Source organism: Erythrolamprus reginae, chromosome 1 (genome assembly GCF_031021105.1).
Source record: "Erythrolamprus reginae isolate rEryReg1 chromosome 1, rEryReg1.hap1, whole genome shotgun sequence".
In the NCBI taxonomy this organism is placed as follows: Eukaryota; Metazoa; Chordata; class Lepidosauria; order Squamata; family Dipsadidae; genus Erythrolamprus; species Erythrolamprus reginae.
Window position 1 is genome coordinate 411,514,990 of NC_091950.1, and position 21,333 is coordinate 411,536,322.

The 21,333-nt window shown below is 42.9% G+C and overlaps 1 protein-coding gene across 2 annotated transcripts in view; it reads right to left on the reverse strand.

Moving 5' to 3' along the window:
* PAFAH1B1 (platelet activating factor acetylhydrolase 1b regulatory subunit 1) overlaps positions 1 to 21,333 on the reverse strand; it is an 88,636-nt gene that overhangs the window by 34,183 nt on the left and 33,120 nt on the right. For both annotated transcript variants that reach the window (XM_070735241.1, XM_070735242.1), the window contains exons 2-4: positions 19,256 to 19,467; positions 3,046 to 3,130; positions 22 to 96 (exon numbers count right to left, since the gene is read on the reverse strand). In XM_070735241.1, the coding sequence (XP_070591342.1) occupies positions 22 to 96; positions 3,046 to 3,130; positions 19,256 to 19,287 (192 nt within the window). In that variant the 5' untranslated portion in view covers positions 19,288 to 19,467. The remainder of the gene's footprint in view (positions 1 to 21; positions 97 to 3,045; positions 3,131 to 19,255; positions 19,468 to 21,333) is intronic.

Genomic DNA, 21,333 nt, shown 5'->3' on the forward strand with positions numbered 1-21,333 from the left:
CCAATTTAAGTTTCTACTTACTTTCTTTTGTAATCTTATAACTGATGTCCATTTTTTTTCCAAGAGCCCAGCATATTTCTTATCTAATTCTTCATTCTGGGGAGAAAAAAAAGCAGACCAAAGTCATTAAACAAATCAAGGCTTTCCCCCCCATGTTTGGTTTTTCTTCTTCAAGAAGAGTAGAAGAACTACTTCTGGTTTAATAAAAATGTGGAACTTAATGAGGAATCATTACAAACCTACTACTGCCAGTTGAAAACTCTATGTAAAATAAAAGTGCTATGACTTGAGGTATTATGCTTGTTACAAAGCTAAATGTCAGTCGGTACCAAGTTTGCTTGCTGCGTTTTTGTGAACAATTTGTTGCACTATCACCCACCAGGAGGTATGGGGATTGTGAAGTACAGTGATACCTCGTCTTACAAACTTAATTGGTTCCGGGACGAGGTTCTTAAGGTGAAAAGTTTGTAAGACGAAACAATGTTTCCCATAGGAATCAATGGAAAAGCGATTAATACGTGCAAGCCCAAAACTCACCCCTTTTGCCAGCCGAAGCACCCGTTTTTGCGTTGCTGGGATTCTCCTGAGGCTCCCTTCCATGGGAAAACCCACCTCCAGACTTCTGTGTTTTTGCGATGCTGCAGAGGAATCCCAGCAGCACAAAAACGAGCGCTTCGCTGGCAACGGAAGTCTGGAGGTGGGGTTTCCCAGCGAGAGGAGCATCAGTGAAATTGCAACATCACAAAAACACAGAAGTCCTTGAAACCCCACCTCCGGACCTATGTGTTTTTGTGATGCTGCGATTTCACTGAGGCTCCCTTCGCTGGGAAACCCCACCTCTGGACTTCCATTGCCAGCAAAGCGCCCGTTTTTGCGTGGCTGCTATTACCCTGCTGGGATTCCCCTGCAGCATCACAAAAACACAGAAGTCCAGAGGTGGGGTTTCCCATGGAGGGGAGCCTCAGGGGTATCCCAGCAGCGCAAAAACGGGTGCTTCGCTGGCAACAGAAGTTGGGAGACGGGGCATCCCAGCGGTGGCAGTGGGTTTGTAAGGTGAAAATAGTTTGTAAGAAGAGGGTAAAAAATCTTAAACCCTGGGTTTGTATCTCGAAAAGTTTGTATGATGAGGCGTTTGTAAGACGAAGTATCACTGTACATATCTAGAAAGATCATTGGTAAAGTTAACACGGTTGTCATTTGAGCCCATATTGTACTGATCTGTCATACAAATATAAGATCTACCTAACTCAGCCATTTTTCCTGCAGCAGGCAGGAAAAACTCTAATTAGCTCTCTAGATTCTTTTCCCAGATATTATTTCTCAAAGGCAGACTGCCTGAAATATTACCTAGATGAAAATCAACATATTTCATGGCAGCAAGTCTTATTCTGATCCACATTGCTGAAAAATAAAAATTGTCGCCAATGTATCTTAAGAATGTAGCTGCTAAGAAGCTTCCGCAGATAAACCTGATGAATAACAGGTAAGTTAAGACTATAGGCAGATTATATAAAATATAATCCATACATACAAATGCTTACTTCAGTTGTGTAAGGAAACAGGAGGTGTTATAGTAGTTTAAAAACACTAACAAATTGTCTATTACCAATACACTTTCTTGAATCTCAATCCATATTATCAGATGCATGGAGTATTTTCTTGGGAATTAAATGTGTAAGAGCGTTAGGGAAGGAGAGAAGGAAGAAAGCAATAAAAAGCAAGGTCAAATGAAAAATGTAGAAAGTACAGTCAGCAAAAATTACCCACAGATAATGGTCATTAACAGTTACTGGGTGTGAAGCGCAGTCTTGAACCAATGAGCTGATTAAAATATGCACTGCGGTATGAAAACCTGCCTTCTGTTTATTACCGAAGAACATTATTGAAATGTCTCAATGTTTCTAACTCAGCTGTTTTGAGATGGAAATATTTTTTTTGTTAATTCCTTTAAGAAGAGTAGCTATTGCTTGATTTTTTTAAAAAATGTTTTAAATTCACTAATTCATTCTTTACCAAATTCACCCTCTTCTGGTTTCTCTTTTATTCTCTCATAAGGAGATAAAGCCTCCCTCGTGGTTGAATAACATAAATATTTAGCATATTCAGATTCTCCTTTTTACCTTCCGGGGAAAAAATATTTAATGAGATAGATGGATAAGGAGGCACTTCTCTCATCAAGCCCTCTTTTTCAATTACACAAACGAGATTACAATAGGACTTTATCTGAATGAGATTCAGGGTAATGAAATTGGAGCCTCAAGTGAGTATTTTGGTAAGGAAAATGAAATTTGATGTTTTCACAGATTTGAGATTAACATGTATTTAAATTTCATGTAGTGTCAACATGTCTAAAGATCTGAGATATTTCCAGATCATACTGGAAGGTGAATGGAATAAATATTCAAAAAGGTTAATTTATAAAGATGGCATTCTACACCACTTAGACGTTTTTTAAAAACTTAAAAGTATTTTATTGTAGAAAACCAATCAATGAGGTACCTTTATAGAACAATAAATATCTTCTAAAAAGTATATATTAGTATACAATATTAAACACAAAATATTAAGATGAACTAGTATTAGAAAATATATTTCACAGAATATAATATAATGCTTTCACATATAGGATGAACTTTAAAAGAACAAAAAAGATTAAATAAAAAGAAAAGGTTAGGTTATTTATCATTCATTCATTCATTCATTCATTCATTCATTCATTCATTCATTCAGTTTATTCTTGCAATTTGCTTCATTATTAAATAAATGAAAACTGCTATACAGATATTTTAAATGCCCTTAGCTATCATTATACACATAGTTTGAATGCTCGTATCTACTCTGTCTCTACAAAGCCTGCCCAGAATCCAACAACATGTAGCTACAATTTTCAAAATCTGGAATTCATTGTTAATGTTAAGAGTAAACTACGAGTATGGGACATTATACTATACTTTGGTGGGGGAGACTGCTGACACTATATGACTACTGATAAGAGACTGTGGGAAGACTTATCCCCCCTAGATGGAATATGAGAAATATACTCACCACATCAAGCTCTGCCTCCTTTTTAAAAACAGAGTATGCCTCTTCATAGCCATTAGAACGAAGATAATCTGCTATCGCTCGATTTCTAAATGAAGAGATTTGGTTCAGAGATTAATATCACAAGAATTTGTAATAGTCCCCAACCTATGTTATCCCCAATACCTGCTCTACCAGAACCAACATGGAGACAAAACTGTTCCCTTTTGTTCTGAAAGGGAAATTATAACTCATTGAAATCCGTATGTATATCTGTCATAGTTCTGTGCAATGTAAAACTTATCTTACAGTACATTTATTAATAGTAACAGTAATTATTTTGCCAGAGAAGAAAGGAAACCAGCCTTCGCCTAGACTTGTCAGAGGTTTCTGACATAACTGTTTCTTCTGTCATCCTAGACTGCTTGGCAGATTTAGGAGTGTTAAATACATGTCTAAATTCTATGCAGTGGAGGGGAGAATTTTGGACTCCCTACTAGAGATGGTTTTGCCTTCTCTTTCTGCTCAAGACCCCCATGTACAATTGGTGGGCCACTATGGGCCACAGAATGCTGGACTCAATGGGCTTTGGCTTGATTCAGCATGGCTCTTCTCATGTTCTTGTTTTAACATCTGCCTAAAATTGTAGGAGAGTTGGGTGGCATTAAAAAAGTAATAAATACAACAAAAAATCAATCTACATGTAAGTAATTGAAAGGGGATGGCAAAGCACATTGAGCTACACATCTTTTCTTTCTTAAAACCCACTGTGGCAAATAGAAATCCTGAATCAATTCCTGGAATTAAAAATGGGCTGGATGAAAGACATTAATGTAAAACTTAAATCGGGTTTTGAAAGAATGATGGTACAGATGAATCCTCATTTTATAACCCCAACCAAGGCCACAATTTATGTTGCTATGCAAGATGTTAAATGAATTTTGCCCCATGTTACAACCTTTCTTGCCTCTGTGATGAAGTGAATCACTGCAATTGTTAAGTGGGTAACACGGTTGTTAAACGAATCTGGTTTATGCACTGACTTTGTCAGGAGGTTGGAAAAGCTGATCACATGATCCTGGGATACCCCATAAATATGAGCCAGTTGCAGTGTCTGAATTTAGATCATGGGGAAGCTCTAGCCCTGCACTTTTCCCCTGATAACTGAGATTACTAGAGGCCTCCAATCTAATCCTTCTCTTACATCAGTTTGCTATACAGTAGTCCCTCGCTATACCGCGCTTCACCTATTGCGGCTTCACTTCATCGTGGGTTTTCACGAAATATTAATGAGAAAAATCATTCGCGGATCTTCGCTGGTTCGCAGGTTTCAGAGGAAGTCAATCGGCAGATTTAAACAGCCCGCGGAACTCGATCGGCAGGTTTTTAAAAAAAAATATATCTAAAATTGTAAATACTGTATTTAAATACTGTATCTAAAATAAATACTGTGTGTGAAGGGTTTATAAACACTTAAAACAATGAAAACTTACCAAACAATTACAATATAAATACTTAAATAAGTACTATCAGTCGATAAATTCCCCATCGCGGATTTCACCTATCACGGCCGGGTCTGGAACGTAACACCAGCGATAGGTGAGGTCTAACTGATTAAAAGCCTGAGCTGGTCCAAATTGTTGCAATTTTGTCTTATTCCAGCTGCAAATATGAGATCTAAGAGATCTATATCCAGGCTCAAGCTAATGCAGGCTCTGATCCTGAAGCCCTACCTAACCTGTTTGCAAAGGTAACTTTTCCATTCATATGTACTAGAATTATCCACGCACTATCGACAGAGCCTGATATGCAATTGGAGTGTTATGATTGTAAAAGGTGCTAATTTTTTGACATTTGGATTACTTTATGATTTTCCTGCCCAGAAAAACTCATACAGAAGTTTAAGGTTAATCAGATTTTGGTTAAACAGATTTTTTTTTTTAAAAAAAAAATCAAGGTAATATAAATGCAATTTTGGTCCCTTCTGGGTTCCCCCCACTCCAAGGAAGCATAAAATAAATGCAACTATTATTCCAACCAAACATGTAAGGGATGCACATTGCTATTCTCTAGTCCAGTGTTTTTCAACCAGTGTGCCGTGGCACACTAATGTGCCGCGAGACATGGTCAGGTGTGCCGCGAAGAAGGAAGCTCAGGTTCTGGTCTCGCAACTTTTTGCTGAGAGAGAGAGAATGAGTGAGAGAGAAAGAAAGAAAGCAAGAGAGAGAAAAAGAGCGAGAAAGAAAGCAAGAGAGAGAAAGAAAGTGAGTGAGAGAGAGAAAGCAAAAGTGAGAAAGTAAGAAAGCAAGAAAGAGAGCGAAAAAGAGAGAAAAGAAAGAAAGAAAGAGAGAGAGAGAGAAGGAGAGGAAGGGAGAGAAATGAGAGGAAAAAGGAGAGGAAAAAAGAGAAATGAGAAAATGATTGAGACAGAGAATGAGAGGAAAGAGAGAGAAACAAGAGAGAGAAGTGACTCTTGATTTAAAGCATATGATAAAAAGCACACAAAGAATAAGAGAGAAAAAAACCCCAGCCCTCACCTGTTTTGGAAATGGTTCAAGAGCGTGTATACACACACAAGGGTGGGGAGGAGACGGATGGAAAAGGAGAGGAGATTGTCTTAGGGTGTCATTTTGTGTCATTTTGGTTGGTGGTGTGCCCCAGAATTTTAAAATGTAAAAAATGTGCCGCGGCTCAAAAAAGGTTGAAAATCACTGCTCTAGTCTAAACAAGCAGCTTTTTCTGTTCCAAAGGATTTGCTGGTAAAAGCTGGTAAAAACAGACTCAAGTAATAAGGACAAAAGGCATCGAATGATGGCAGGCAGGCTGTGACCAAAATGAAACAGCATTACTTGGTTTATTGAACCAGGACAGCAACCTGATTGTTAATCAGGTTGTTAATCAGTAACCTGATTAACCGACTATCAACTAACCATTTTATTACTATTGAGAGACCATCAACAGCAATAGCACTTAAGACTTCTATACTGCTTCATAGTGCTTTACAGCCCTCTCAAAGCTGTTCACTGAGTCAACAACCTGCCCCCAGCAATCTGGGTCCTCATTTTATTGATCTCGGAAGGATGAGTCATCAAGCCAGCAGAAAGGTTTTCTTCATTGTATACAACAATATTTTTGCCAACACATTGCCAACAATATTTTTGTCAACATCCTTGTTGAACAAAACTAACTTGGTAAATCCAGAACTTGTTTGAAATAGGCGTTGATTGCTTACCTGAACGCCTCTTCTCGTACGGTGAGCGGGTACAGCAGTCACATGGGTTGCTCATGTCCAATCCGGTGGAACTGAGCCTAGTATTAAAAAAGCTTGCCGGATCCGCCCCTTCCCCAGAATTCGCGAATCCATAGACTAGGCTCAGTTGTGAAGCTCTGTAGTGTTCAACTCTCATTGTTAGAGGAAGAAAGATATAGAAAGGTAAAGAAGACACATACAAGGGCGGGAAGTGACTGCTGTACCCGCTCACCGTACGAGAAGAGGCGTTCAGGTAAGCAATCAACGCCTATTCTCCGTACTGAAGGAGCGGGTCCAGCAGTCACATGGGACATACCCAATAGATGGTCCCTAGGGTGGGATTAGCTTGCTATCGTGTGAGATAACGGATTGGAGTACCCTTCTGCCGAAGGCAGCGTCCGCTGAAGCGTAAGAATCAATCTTGTAGTGCCTGATGAAGGAATTTGGCGAGGCCCAAGTGGCTGCTTTGCAGACCTCCTCCAACGGGGCTTGAGTCGCCCAAGCGGCCGAGGTGGCTGCGCTCCTGGTGGAATGCGCTGTGATGTTCCTTGGAACTGAGAGGGAGGCCGACTCATAGGCCTTAGATATAGTCCCTCTGATCCAACGGCCTATTACTGTTGAAGACACTTTGGCCCCCATGACTCTGGGATGATAGGCTACAAAAAGTGCTTCTGACCTCCGAAAGGGTCCTGTGCGTTGGATATAGATTCTCAGCGCTCTGGTGAGATCCAGGGTGTGCCATCTAATTGCCAAGGGATGGTCTCGTTGGAGGCAGAAGGAAGGTAGGACAATATCCTGAGATCTGTGGAACATGGAACTGACCTTGGGTAAGAAGGTGGGGTCCAGTCGCAAGACTACCTTGTCCTGATGGAATTGGCAAAGGTCCTGCCTGATTGAGAGGGCAGCCAGCTCCGAAATGCGTCGGGCAGAGGTAATAGCCACCAGGAATGCTACCTTAAAGGATAGGTACCTGAGGGACGCCGATTTTAGGGGTTCGTATGGTGCCTGCGTGAGGGAATGGAGAACCCGTGGCAAATCCCAGGATGGGTACCTGTGGACCTTGGAAGGTCTGAGGTTGGCTATGCCCTTGAGGAATTCCTGAACTTCAGGGAAGGATCGGAGAGGCTGTCTGCGGGGACCTCCTAGGACAGATGAAATGGCTGCCAGATGACGCCGGAGGGTGCTGGTGGAAAGTCCTTTGTGGAAGCCTTGCATAAGGAAGGAAATTATTCTGTGTATGGGGATGCACAGAGGGGAGAGACCTTCCTGTAGACACCACTGGTGAAACTTGGACCACGTGTGGTCGTAGATTCGATTGGTCGAACCCCTTCTGGCCTTTAAAATGACCTCCACTGAATCGGGGTCATGACCACGCAGTTCTAAATCTCTCCTGATAACAGCCAGGCGGTGAGGTGGAACCACTCCGGGTCTGGATGGAAGGAGGCCCCCTGCCGCAGCATATTCCCCGAAACGGGGAGTCGCCAAGGGTCCTGGACGGACAGCTGTTGGAGATCCGCGAACCAGGGCCGGCGGGGCCAGTGAGGGGCGATTAGGATTACTCGGGCCCTCTCGGTGAGGACCTTGTGAATCACGTCCGGGAGGATTGGAATTGGAGGAAATGCGTAGAGTAGGCCTGGAGGCCATGGACTCCGGAGGGCATTGATTGCTTCCGCTCCCGGGGATGGAAATCTGGAATAGAAGCGAGGGAGTTGGGCGTTCGCATTGGTCGCGAAGAGATCCAGAATTGGTAGGCCGAATCTGAGGGTGATTTGATGGAACAGGTCTTGATGGAGGTTCCACTCTCCTGGGTCTATCGTTGCCCGGGATAGCCAATCCGCCTGGACGTTGAGACTCCCCGAGATGTGATCGGCTAGGAGCGACTGGAGATGTTTTTCCGCCCAAAGGCCCAGCTTGAGGGCCTCCCTCATGAGAGCCTTGGATCTCGTGCCCCCCTGTCTGCAAATGTGGCTTTTCGTGGCAATGTTGTCGGTGAGAATGAGAACGTGCCGGTTGGGAATGCGAGGAGAGAAATGCTTCAGAGCCAGGGAAACGGCTCTTAACTCTAGCCAATTGATTGGCCTGGAAGCTTCCTCCGGGGACCACGTGCCCTGGGCTATCATCCCCTGGGCGTGGGCGCCTCATCCCGATAGACTGGCATCTGTGGTGATGACAAATTGATCCGGGCACCTGAACGGGGATCCTCTGTCCATGGCCGGAGACTTCCACCACTTGAAGGATCTGCGAACACTCAGTGGGATGACAATGCGTCGATTTGAGTTGCTGTGCCCTGATCTCTGAAAAGGTAACAGGAGCCACTGGAGTTCCCTAGCATGAAGGCGAGCCCAGGGAATGATGCCTATGCATGACACCATCTTCCCCAAAAGGGAAGATAGAGTGACTATGGGAACTGAAGAATTAGATAAAATGCTAGAAATTAACTCCACTATACTGAGTTTTCTCTCGGGAGAGAGAAAAACCTGGGAGGATTCTGAATCAATAATGGATCCCAGGTGAGAAATGGATGTGGAAGGTTGGAGGTGGCTTTTATCAAAGTTGATGGAAAATCCATGGTCCTGAAGGACTGACATGGTGACAGAAAGGTCTGTTTTCACTTTCTCTAGGGAGTTCCCATGAATCAAAATATCATCAAGATAACATAAAATGTGGATGGGAAACGCCCTGATATAGGCCGCCAGGGACCCCAAGAGCTTTGTAAAGACCCGAGGGGCCGAGGAAAGGCCAAATGGCATCGCCCTATACTGGAAATGCCTGCCTTGAAAGGAAAAACGTAAAAATTTTCTGTGGCATTTGGCTATAGGAATGTGAAGGTAGGCCTCAGTGAGGTCTAAGGAGACCATGAAATCTCCCGAGTGAATGGCGGCCAAAATAGAAGACAAGGAGTGCATCTTAAACTTCCTATATTTGATGAATAAATTTAGTTTCTTTAAATCCAAAATAGCTCTCCAACCTCCGGAGGACTTTGGAACCATAAATAGGATGGAGTAAAAACCTAGGCCCTTCTGACCGGAAGGGACCGGTTGAATGGCTCTGATGGACAATAGATGAGAAATGGCCTCCTCCATACGGTTACAATCTGAGGATGACCTGGGAGAAGGGCAGGAAATAAAACGTTTAGGGGGAGGAGAAATAAATTCTAAAAGAAGGCCTGTTTGAACAGTGTCAATGACCCAAGGGTCCTTGGAGGTGAGACGCCAATTAGAGGCGAAATGAGCTAGGCGACCCCCTATGGGAATAGAGGTAGGATTACCATCTAGGTTTTTTTGAAGCCCTGTTAGAGGAAGCTCCCCTTTGGAAGCGAAACCCTCTACCCCTGGAGTTCCTACCTTGGGAACGAAAGCGGGGGGAATACTGACCTGGAGATCTCTGGTAGGAAGCCGCTTGATCTTGCTGGCGCCCTGGGCGACGAAAGGACTGCGTTTTGGTAGCCTTTTTTGTGGTTGGACCCAAAACTTTCTTCTTGTCCGTGGTTTCCGTGAGGAGTGGATCCAGAAGATCACCGAAGAGAAGGTCGCGCTTTAAGGGACCCTGGGATAACTGCCACTTTTGGCGAACTCCCGCTTGCCAAGGGCGAATCCATAGGAGTCTTCTTGCCGTAGTAGAAGCTGCAATAGACTTAGCAGAAAATCTAGTAGATTGCAAGGTGGCATCAGCCACGTACTGGGCAGCTGCAAAGACCTTGTTGAAGTCTTGTTGACCTCTCAAGTCATCGGGAGGAATATGCTGTTGAAGTTGGCGAAGCCACAGCAGCATGGCTCTGGAGAAAAAGGAAGCCGCTGCAGAGCTTTTAGTGGCCCAGGAATCAGCGGTGAATCCTCTTTTGAGCATTTGCTCAATGCGCTTGTCCTCTGGGCGGAGGACTTCCTCCGCCTCGCCTGGCACAGCCGCTGCCGAGTGAAGAATCTTGACAGGTTCATCCGGTTTGGGAAAGGATAGAAGCTCTTCATAGGAAGAGGAAAGTTTGTACAACTTTCTGTCCTTGGTGGAGGGATTAAGGCCAGAGGCTGGAAATTCCCACTGTTTGAGTAAAGCATCTTTAAACAACTTAGGCATAGGAATTACCTCGTTATCCTCCTGTTCCTCTGTGAAGTAAGGTAAATTCTCCTCCGGGGGATCAGTGGAAGTGGAGGCTTGTTTCTCCTGGGCCGCTAATCCCGTAGAAATTCTAGCTTTGAGGAGGAGAGATTTGAATAATTGAGAAGGAAAAATAGTAATTGGAGGAGGAACCTTTATTTGGGATTCCTCATCATCTGATAGGCCTTGAAAGGCATCCTCATCATCCTCTATATCCTCATATTCATCCTGGGAGGAATCTGAATCATCCTGAATAGGAGCTCTGACCGCTGGGGGAGAACCCAAGGGGCGGGAGGAGCGAGAAGGAGGAAGAGGTAAGGGAAGCTCATTGATGGTGGAGAGTTTGGCATCAATGGCTTTGGACAACACAGCAAAAATAGACTGGAACTCAGGAGGTAAGCTGGAAATATCAGCAGAAATGGCAGAAGAATCCCTAAAGGCCTGGGAGGATCCTGGCTGGGGGGAATCTTCAATAATATCTGGTTCCTCTGGACCTATGCCCCATAGGTTAGGTTGGGGTCTGTCTAGGTTTGGCTCATCCAGAGATAACACAGGGACCCCAGAAGGAGGAAGACTAGAAGCCTCTGGTGGGTCTTGACTACTGATTACTTGGGCCTGCCCTTTCAAACGTTTTGCTGATTTGTCATGGATTTTTTGTAGGGCTAGGTCCCTTCTCTTCTCGGCCCTGGTGACCTTGGTCGAGGGGCGGGCCCCTGGAGAAGAGGAGGAAGAGGCCTGGGGGATACTAGTAATCTCATCGCCTGTAGGCCTGGCCTCTCTGGGACCTTTAGTTGTGCCTCTCTTGGGAAAGGTAGCCATAGTCTGACAATTAACAGAAGACAAGGCTGAGCCAATAACTGAATAATAAGGAGAAGAATTTCAAGGACTTCCCAAGAGGAATGGATCCTGCTTCGAGGCCTCGAAGCTGCTGAAACTTGAGGACAATCTGGGCAAACCCAGAGTTCGTGCCCCCAAATCCAGCGGGGCCAGCCTCCCTAAACTTTATAATTAAGTAAACCAAGGCACTCTGGTTGGAGGCTTAGCCGGTGGAGAATTTAGCCTGGGACCCCCAAGGCCCGCTCCGGGATCCACGCGGTGGACTGAGGCCTACGCGGCTGGCAGGAGGCCAACACGAGAGGCCTAGATTTAAAAAGGGCGCGAAGGCCTTCGCGCCGAAAAAATCGCCCCGTAAATTTCTTAAAGGGGAAGCGATCGACTAAGTCCAGGAGACTAGAAGGCGTCTCACTCCGCAGGAGGTATTTCTTAAGCCCTTAAATATATTGTATACAATAAATAATCAATAATTCAATAGATTAATACTTGCACCAGGACCTCCAGGCCAAAGGATTAGAAGAATCCACAAGCGGCCGCAGGAATCGTAACCGGCAAAACCGCCGGGGGGAAACGAAACCGCAACTTCTCCAAAGGAAAAAAGCCGAGCCGCAAACGGCTGGCGCTATTGGTGCAAGTAAATAATAATGATAAAACAAATCTTACTACTTTTGAAGAAAAGGAACGAAGGGAAGGTGTTAGAATGTTGAACGAGCTATCACAATACAACCGCAGGATATGCGAACTGAGCGAATTCTGGGGAAGGGGCGGATCCGGCAAGCTTTTTTAATACTAGGCTCAGTTCCACCGGATTGGACATGAGCAACCCATGTGACTGCTGGACCCGCTCCTTCAGTACGGAGAAGTGCATGTGCTCTCTCCCTCCCTCCCTCCCTTCCCCCCCACACACATATCCCTATTGGATATGTCATCTTGGAACAAGCAAATTAACTCTGCATAAAACCTGGTTTCATGTTCAATCTAAAATGGTGGTAACTGTCTATTCAACTTTAAACAGCCTAGGACCCAAGGTCTTCAAAGATAGCATTCCCAAACACCCTCCATTAAGATTAGCTGAAGATGCTGTGCCTCTGAAACTACCCGTTAATTCAGTCTATAAGATCCAGGTGTTCCATAAGCAGCATGGCAATTATAGAAATCAATGGAATGTCAGCTGAGCATGTTCTGCCATATTTAATTAACTGGAAGACTGTCTGCCTTCGCTGTAGTACTCTCCCTTTCGTTGTAGTACTCTCTCATGGAAGAGCCAACTTTGCCTAACCCTGCACTAAATCATTCAACCTGGCACCAACCTGGCACCTCTTGGTAGCAGACCAAGCAAGTAGGATGCTTGGCTGCATAGTTAGAAGTATAACAAGCAGGAAGAGGGAGATTATGATCCCGCTATATAGAGTGCTGGTGAGACCACATTTGGAATACTGTGTTCAGTTCTGGAGACCTCACCTACAAAAAGAAATTGACAAAATTGAACGGGTCCAAAGACGGGCTACAAGAATGGTGAAAGGTCTTAAGCATAAAATGTATCAGGAAAGACTTAATTAACTCAATCTATATAGTCTGGAGGACAGAAGGAAAAGGGGGGACATGATCGAAACATTTAAATATGTTAAAGGGTTAAATAAGGTCCAGGAGGGAAGTGTTTTTAATAGGAAAGTGAACACAAGAACAAGGGGACACAATCTGAAGTTAGTTGGGGGAAAGATCAAAAGCAACATGAGAAAATATTATTTTGCTGAAAGAGTAGTAGATCCTTGGAACAAACTTCCAGCAGACGTGGTTGGTAAATCCACAGTAACTGAATTTAAACATGCCTGGGATAAACATATATCCATTGTAAGATAAAATACAGGAAATAGTATAAGGGCAGACTAGATGGACCATGAGGTCTTTTTCTGCCGTCAGACTTCTATGTTTCTATGTATCTCTTTTTTTAAGCCACTTCAGGTATAGAATTGTGTGACACTATAAACACACACAACACCATGTTTAGTTATAATCCTTAACACCCCCTGATGTGTTGACTAAGGGTCAAGGTGACTAGGCATTGTAAGAGTTGTATATCTGGACTATATTATGAGGCCAACACATTAATAGATAGTACTCAAAGTTACAACATCACTGAAAAAAGTGACCTATGATCTTTTTTCACACTTATAACCATTGTAGCATCCCCATGGTTATGCTATTTACATTTGGATGCTTGACAACTGGACTTGCATTGTGTCATGGAGCCAGATTCGCTTAACAACTGAGTTACCAATTTGACACGTGCAGTGATGTGCTTCACAAATGTGGCAATAAATGTCATAAAACTGGGGGAAACTCACAAATTTCTCATTTAACAACATGCATTATGGGCCCATTTGGTGATCGTAAGTTGAGGACTACTTGTACTGTAAGTTATAAACAGCTATCCACTCTCAAACGCTGTCATGCTAAAAAATACTTTTAGAAATTTTGTGAGCTATTCATCAAAAAGATGATTAAGATAAGGTTGGTGTAAATGAGACGAATAACCCTATACTTCGGACTATAAGATGCACCAAGATTTCAAGGAAGGAAGGAAGGGGGGAAAAGTTTTTGTCCTTCCTGGCCCCCAGGAATACTCTGCAGGCCTACAAAACCTCTCAACCCCCCCTGGGGTTTTTTGCAAAAAAGGGGGGGGGTACGCAGAGGGTTTGGGAAGCCTGCAGAGTGATGCTGGGGGAAGGCAAAAACACTGTTTTTGCAAAAAATACCGGCCCATTTTTCACCCGTTTTTGTAAAAAAAAAAAAAAAAATGGGACACACAGAGGGCTCGGGAAGCCTGCAGAGTGCTCCTGGGGAAAGGTAAAATTGCTGCTGTTTTTTTTTAAAAAGGCCCGTTTTTCACCCATTTTTTCCCCTTCCCCCAGCCACCAGGAGCACTTTGCAGGCCTTCCAAAAAACAGGGCCATTTTTCAGAAAAATGAAATGTGGAGGCAGAACTTTGGGAAGCCAAAAATGGCTGTACAGTAATTTACTTCGCGGTTCATCTTTTGCGGATTCGCTACTTCACGGGTTTTCAAAGGGGGCTTAAACCATTAAACCCATTGAAAATTTTAAATCCATTAAAAATTCATAAAATTCTTCTACAGTACTACAATACTCTATTAAAGAAACTGGTAGGATATCACATGTAGTTCCAGCTGAGAAACATTGTAGAATTACTGCTTAATGCAAAGGGTTGGTTTTAAAAGTCCAAATACTCGTTAAATACATTAAAAAAATATCTTTCCTCTACTTCACGGAAATTCATTTTTCACAGGTGGTCTTGGAATGACTGTATATGTATAAGACACACTTACATTTCCATCCTCTTTTAGAGGGGGGAAGGTGCATCTTGTACTCTGAAAAATACGGTAACCATGACATTGAAATGCCATTGAGGTGGCACTGCTATACTTTGCAATATTATTATTATTATTATTTATTAGATTTGTATGCCGCCCCTCTCCGTAGATTCGGGACGGCTCACAACACAATAAAACAATTCATAACAAATCTAATAATTTACAATTTAAAATATTTTAAAAACCCCATTATTAAGCAGACATACATACAAACATACCATACATAATTTGTATAGGCCCGGGGGAGATGTCTCAATTCCCCCATGCCTGACGACAAAGGTGGGTTTTGAGGAGTTTACGAAAGGCAAGGAGGGTAGGGGCAGTTCTAATCTCTGGGGGGAGCTGGTTCCAGAGAGTCGGGGCCGCCACAGAGAAGGCTCTTCCCCTGGGGCCCGCCAACCGGCATTGTTTAGTTGACGGGACCCAGAGAAGGCCCACTTTGTGGGACCTAATCGGTCGCTGGTATTCGTGCAGCAGAAGGAGGTCTCGGAGATATTCTGGTCCGATGCCATGAAGGGCTTTATAGATCATAACCAACACTTTGAATTGTGACTGGAAATTGATCGGCAACCAATGCAGACTGCAGAGTGTTGGTGTAACATGGGCATACCTTCGGAAGCCCATGACTGCTCTCGCAGCTGCATTCTGCACGATCTGAAGTTTCCGAACACTCTTCAAAGGTAGCCCCATGTAGAGAGCGTTACAGTAGTCGAACCGCGAGGAGATGAGGGTATGAGTGACTGTGAGCAGTGACTCCCAGTCCAAATAGGGCCGCAACTGGTGCACCAGGCGAACCTGGGCAAACACCCCATCAGCATCACTTCTTGGAGTCTTCCCCAGCCATTCATCGTGCTGGCAGAGACTGCTTGGTGATGGAAGCCCTGAAGAGGTAAGACACCTTGAAGGTATAAAATAGGGGAAGGCTGAGTTTTTGATCCAGTTCCCACGACATGATCAACCTCATCCACATACAAAGATAATGTTGATAAGGAAAAGAAAAAGGATCCTGAAAAAATTCATGCTACATGGATTGAGACTAATGCTCCTAAAGTACAGAAGTTCTAGCCACAATGTTCTCCCTTCTTTATTTCTGAAAAAAAAACAAGTGTTCCACCTTTCTAGCTACAATAAGGTCAATCAAGATGGTTTACGATAAAAGAATCAAAAGTCTGCAGGTGAACACAGCCCCGACAAATATTAACCCAGCAGTAGGCATAAGACACCATTCAGAACAGGAGTTGAGCAAAGTGAAAGACTGCATCAGTAAAATGCATACATACTTGGGAATGTTGCAGAAACAAATTCAGTAATATTATTTCTAGCCTAGAAGATGCCTCACTCAGTCAACATTATTTTCTTCTGTCAATAGATGATGAAAGACTCAGCTTACTTTAATGAGCACGTGGTCTTGGATGGAACTTACCAATACATTCAACAAGACTGCGTGGAGAGATTATTCTGCACTGATATTCAATCACAGCACCAAACAGTATAGCGTGTTCCCTCTGGATCCATAACTAAAGCTATGAGTCAGCCATAGTCATCTGAAGGATCAGACAGCTGCTTCATCATACACCCAGAGACCTTGGGAGGACCTCAAGCAGCTACTTCAAAAGACACTTCCAGAGGAACACTTACTTGTTTACAAAATGAACTTATTTTTAAGGCATAGTAAAACATACACAATGGAATCACTGCCTTGGGGGGGTTATATAAATCAATTAAATGAATATGCTGTAGTGGAAGCTATTCTCAAAACATATGAAATAATCTTTATTTTTATTACAACCTTAAATAGATACAGTAAATGTGTTTTGTTTCTTCCATTAATTTTTATGAGGAAGGAAGCTGGTCCTTATAACTTTTCTCCAAAGATCTACCTTGTTTTTCAGAGTATAGGATGCACCAGAGTATAAGATGCACCTAGATTTTACAGGTGGAAAGCAGGGAAAAAGGTATTCTGAACAAAATGGTGTAATAATATATTATTTAATAAAATACCAGTGTAGCAGAATACTTTATACACTTTTTACAAACTCCAAACTTGACAGCTTTAAGACTTGCAGACTTCAACTCCCAGAATTCCTCCTCCATTCATGATAGCTCAGGAGTGGGAGTTGAAGTCTTAAACTTGCCAAATTGCACCCTTAACCCCTAACCCAGGGCTCTTCAAACTTGACAGCTTTATGACTAGTTGACTTCAACTCCCAGAATTCCTCCTCCAATCATGCTAGATGGGGTAATTAGAAGGCAAAAACAGCCCATTGTTTCACAAAAATTAGGTGGGCAAAGGATCTGGGAGCCCTGGGTGCTCGGGGATGGCAAAAATGGACCCATTTTTGCAAAAGTTTCCCTTTTTTGCACATTTTTTCACACAGATGGAGGCACTTTTTGCCTTCCCCAGTCTCCAGGAGCTCTCTGCAGGCTCGCCAGACCTTTTGCCCATCCCATTTTTGTGAAAAAATGGGCAAAAAACCAGCTTGTTTTTTGCAAAAATGGGGCCATTTTTGCCATCCCCCAGCAAACAGGAGCTTTCTGCAGGCTTTTCAGACCCTCTGTCCAAAAATGAGGTGGGGGAGGAGTAAGCCTTCTCTGTGGCGGGACCGACTCTCTGGAACCAGCTCCCCCCAGAGATTAGAACTGCTCCTACCCTCCTTGCCTTTCGTAAACTCCTCAAAACCCACCTTTGTCGTCAGGCATGGGGGAACTGAGATATTTCCCCCGGGCCTATATAATTTATGTATGGTATATTTGTATGTATGTCTGCTTAATAATGGGGTTTTTAAAATATTTAAAATTGTAAATTATTAGATTTGCCATGAACTGTTTTATTGTGTTGTGAGCCGCCCCGAGTCTACGGAGAGGGGCGGCATACAAATCTAATTAATTAATAAATTAATAAATAAATAAATTTTTAAAAAGCCTTCTGGATAGCAAAAATGGCTGTATTCGGTGTATAAGACACACTGATATTTCCACCCTCTTTTAAAGGGGGGGGGGTGCGTCTTATACTCCAAAAATATGGTATGTCTTCAAGCAATTCCTTTATTTTTCCCAAGTTTTACTCTATTCCTTTTCTGGAATTATATATTATTTATTTATTAGATTTGTATGCTGCCCCTCTCCGGAGACTCGGAGCGCCTAAAGTATAAAAGTATATTTTATTTATTTATTTATTTATTTATTGGATTTGTATGCCGCCCCTCTCCAGAGACTCGGGGCGGCTAACAGCGACAATAAAACAGTGTACAATAGTAATTTGGTATTGATGATTAAAAATCAATTAATATAAAAACCAAACATACATACATACATACCATGCATAGAATTGTAAAGGCCTAGGGGGAAAGAGGATCTCAATTCCCCCATGCCTGGCGGCAGAGGTGGGTTTTAAGTTGTTTACGAAAGGCAAGGAGGGTGGGGGCAGTTCTAATCTCTGGGGGGAGTTGGTTCCAGAGGGCCGGGGCCGCCACAGAGAAGGCTCTTCCCCTGGGTCCCGCCAGGCGACATTGCTTAGTTGACGGGACCCGGAGAAGATCCACTCTGTGGGACCTAACTGGTCGCTGGGATTCGTGCAGCAGAAGGCGGTCCCTGAGGTAATCTGGTCCGGTGCCATGAAGGGCTTTATAGGTCATAACCAACACTTTGAATTGTGACCGGAAACTGATCGGCAACCAATGCAGATTGCGGAGTGTTGGTGTAACATGGGCATATTTGGGAAAGCCCATGATTGCTCTCGCAGCTGCATTCTGCACGATCTGAAGTTTCCGAACATTTTTCAAAGGTAGCCCCATGTAGAGAGCGTTACAGTAGTCAAGCCTCGAGGTGATGAGGGCATGAGTGACCGTGAGCAGTGATTCCCGGTCCAAGTAGGGTCGCAACTGGTGCACCAGGCGAACCTGGGCAAACGTCCCCCTCGCCACAGCTGAAAGATGTTTCTCTAATGTGAGCTGTGGATCGAGGAGGACGCCCAAGTTGCGAACCTTCTCTGAGGGGGCCAGTGATTCTCCCCCCAGGGTAATGGACGGACAGACGGACATATTACACCAACTCAGTTTAATTCTGCGTGAATATGTTCTGTATCCAGCCAACTATGTTTAATAAACCATGGTTTAAAAAAGAGCTAACAATAAATGTGTGTGAACAAGGCTATATGCCCATAACTGGGCGTTGTAGCAAATTAAAACTCCTTACAGTAATTTGCCAAATGTGTGATTATCTGAAATCTATTATGAATTAACCCCAACATATCTTAATATGGTTCAAATTTCCTCAAACTTTCGGATGGAAGCATAAGGCAGCTTGACATCCTCCAACTTTATGAGCATGAATTCCCAGAATTCTTGAGATATAATAAACATGATTTTTATTAAGAATTCTGCAAGCTGCAGTTTACACATCTAGAATGAGTCCAGCTTTGATAATGCTGCTTCCTCTCTCTTGCCATCCTGTGTCTAGTAATCACTTTCCCATATGAAACCAGATATTAGAATTTGGAAGCAGCCTGATGTGCTTTGTTCCTTATGAATTGCTACCATCTTTTCTTTAGAATTTGTGTTGCTTTGTGTTTAGCAGGAGGTGTTAATTCAACAAGATAAAACTTGACCGCAGCAAGCAGGTGTTTTAAGACAAGGTCAACATTAAAAATGCGATACTTTCAAGTACTCACAGCTCATCTCGTTGCCTCTGTGACAGCACCATTGTGGCTGTGATGTCTGGTTAACGTGATCCAGCTGTCTCCTCTGCGTCAAGCTCCTTCGAAATTCTCTGATACACAATTAAGTCTGCCACAAAGTGGCTTCAACCCAAAAGACAAGGCGTTGCCACAGGTAAACCCTAGTAAACAGGCAGGATGCATTCAACAATGAAGAGTCATTCCATCTAGAAAACAAAAAGAAAAAACAATAGTATTTTGTAGAATGTGTCAGTAATATACTTTTTTTTTCCAATGTAAGGGTGTTTGGAGCATAAAATGTGCATAAAATATTTATGACATGGCCTTCTCCCAATATTGTTGAACTTCAAATTCTCAATATATTTAGAAATAAATTGCAGTATTTGGGATTGCTGAAAACTGCCATTCAATTATATCTTGAGGACCAGAGATTCCTCATATCTATGTTACCATTGAATAAACAGAATTTTCTGTGAGCTGTTCATCAATACACAGGGGATTTGTAGAGATTATATTTGATCAAAATTTGTTTTCCTCCCAAATTTCTAAACAAATACACCTGACATTAATTTTGAAAACTTAATGGAATTTTACATATCAAAGTCATGCTTACAGCTTTACACTGAATGTTCTAACAAGAAAAAGATGTAATAAACTATTTGTTTACTTAAATATGCGAGTATATAAATATATAAATTAGCTAGAGGCTAATTAGCCTAAGCGTTCCTTGTGCATAATTATCAAGCCTGTTTAATGTTATGATTCACTGTCTGCTAAAGAAGTCATTCTAAGCAATGTAATCTCTTCATCTTTCAACTGTCCGCTGTAGTTAATGTTGAAAAGCTTTAATAAAATAATCTTTATCACAAAGATGTCAAATAAATTTAAAACCTTGTAACTCTCATGTGTAAGAAATATATTAAAATTCTCAACCATCAATAATTACCGTAGACTCTTATGGCTCTGACAATGAATTAAAATGCTCAGCTACCGCCTTAATTCTCAGTCTGTGTCTTATGACAGGAAATCAACTTATTACCCAGGAAAAAGAGTTTCTCTTTATCTTTCTCAAATACCAAAAATGTAGAGTTTATCTAAACTGAAAACACAATGTAACATCAATTTATCAGATCCTGATGCAACAAATTTCTCAAGTACTTGGACTATGTTTCCGCTGTGATTTACATCTTTTCATAATTACAGTATGTTTGGAGTATAAGATGCACCTTTTCACCCCAAAAGGAGGATGACAATCTGGGTGCTACCTTTGAAAAGTGTTCGGAAACTTCAGATCGTGCAGAACGCAGCCGCGAGAGCCGTCGTGGGGCTTCCAAGATTCGCCCACGTTTCTTCAACACTCCGTGGCATGCATTGGCTGCCGATCAGTTTCCAGTCACAATTCAAAGTGTTGGTCATGACCTTTAAAGCCCTACATGGCTTTGGACCAGATTACCTCCGGAACCGCCTGCTACCGCATGAATCCCAGCGACCGATAAGGTCCCACAGTTGGCCTTCTCCAGGTCCCGTCGACTAAACAATGTCATTTGGCGGGCCCCAGGGGAAGAGCCTTCTCTGTGGCGGCCCCGGCCCTCTGGAACCAACTCTCCCTGGAGATTAGAACTGCCCCCAGCCTCCCTGTCTTTCGTAAACTACTTAAGACTCATTTATGCCGCCAGGCATGGGGGAGTTAAGATATTCCTTCCCCCTAGGCCATTACAAGTTATGCATGGTATGTTTGTGTGTATGTTTGGTTTTATTATAAGGATTTTTAGTTGTTTTATTAATTGGATTGCTACATGCTGTTTTTATCATTGTTGTTAGCCGCCCCGAGTCTGCGGAGAGGGGCGGCATACAAATCAAATCAAATCAAATCAAATCCATACATGCATGCATGCATACATACATGCATGCATGCATACATACATACATACATACATACATACTCTGAATGTAGCCTCACCCACCTGCTCCATGCATTGTTTTTTCAGGTGGTTCCAGGTGGCAGGGATAAATCAGTTTATTTACAAGACAGTGTCATTTTTCAGGTGACATCCTCACAGGAAAGATGTAAG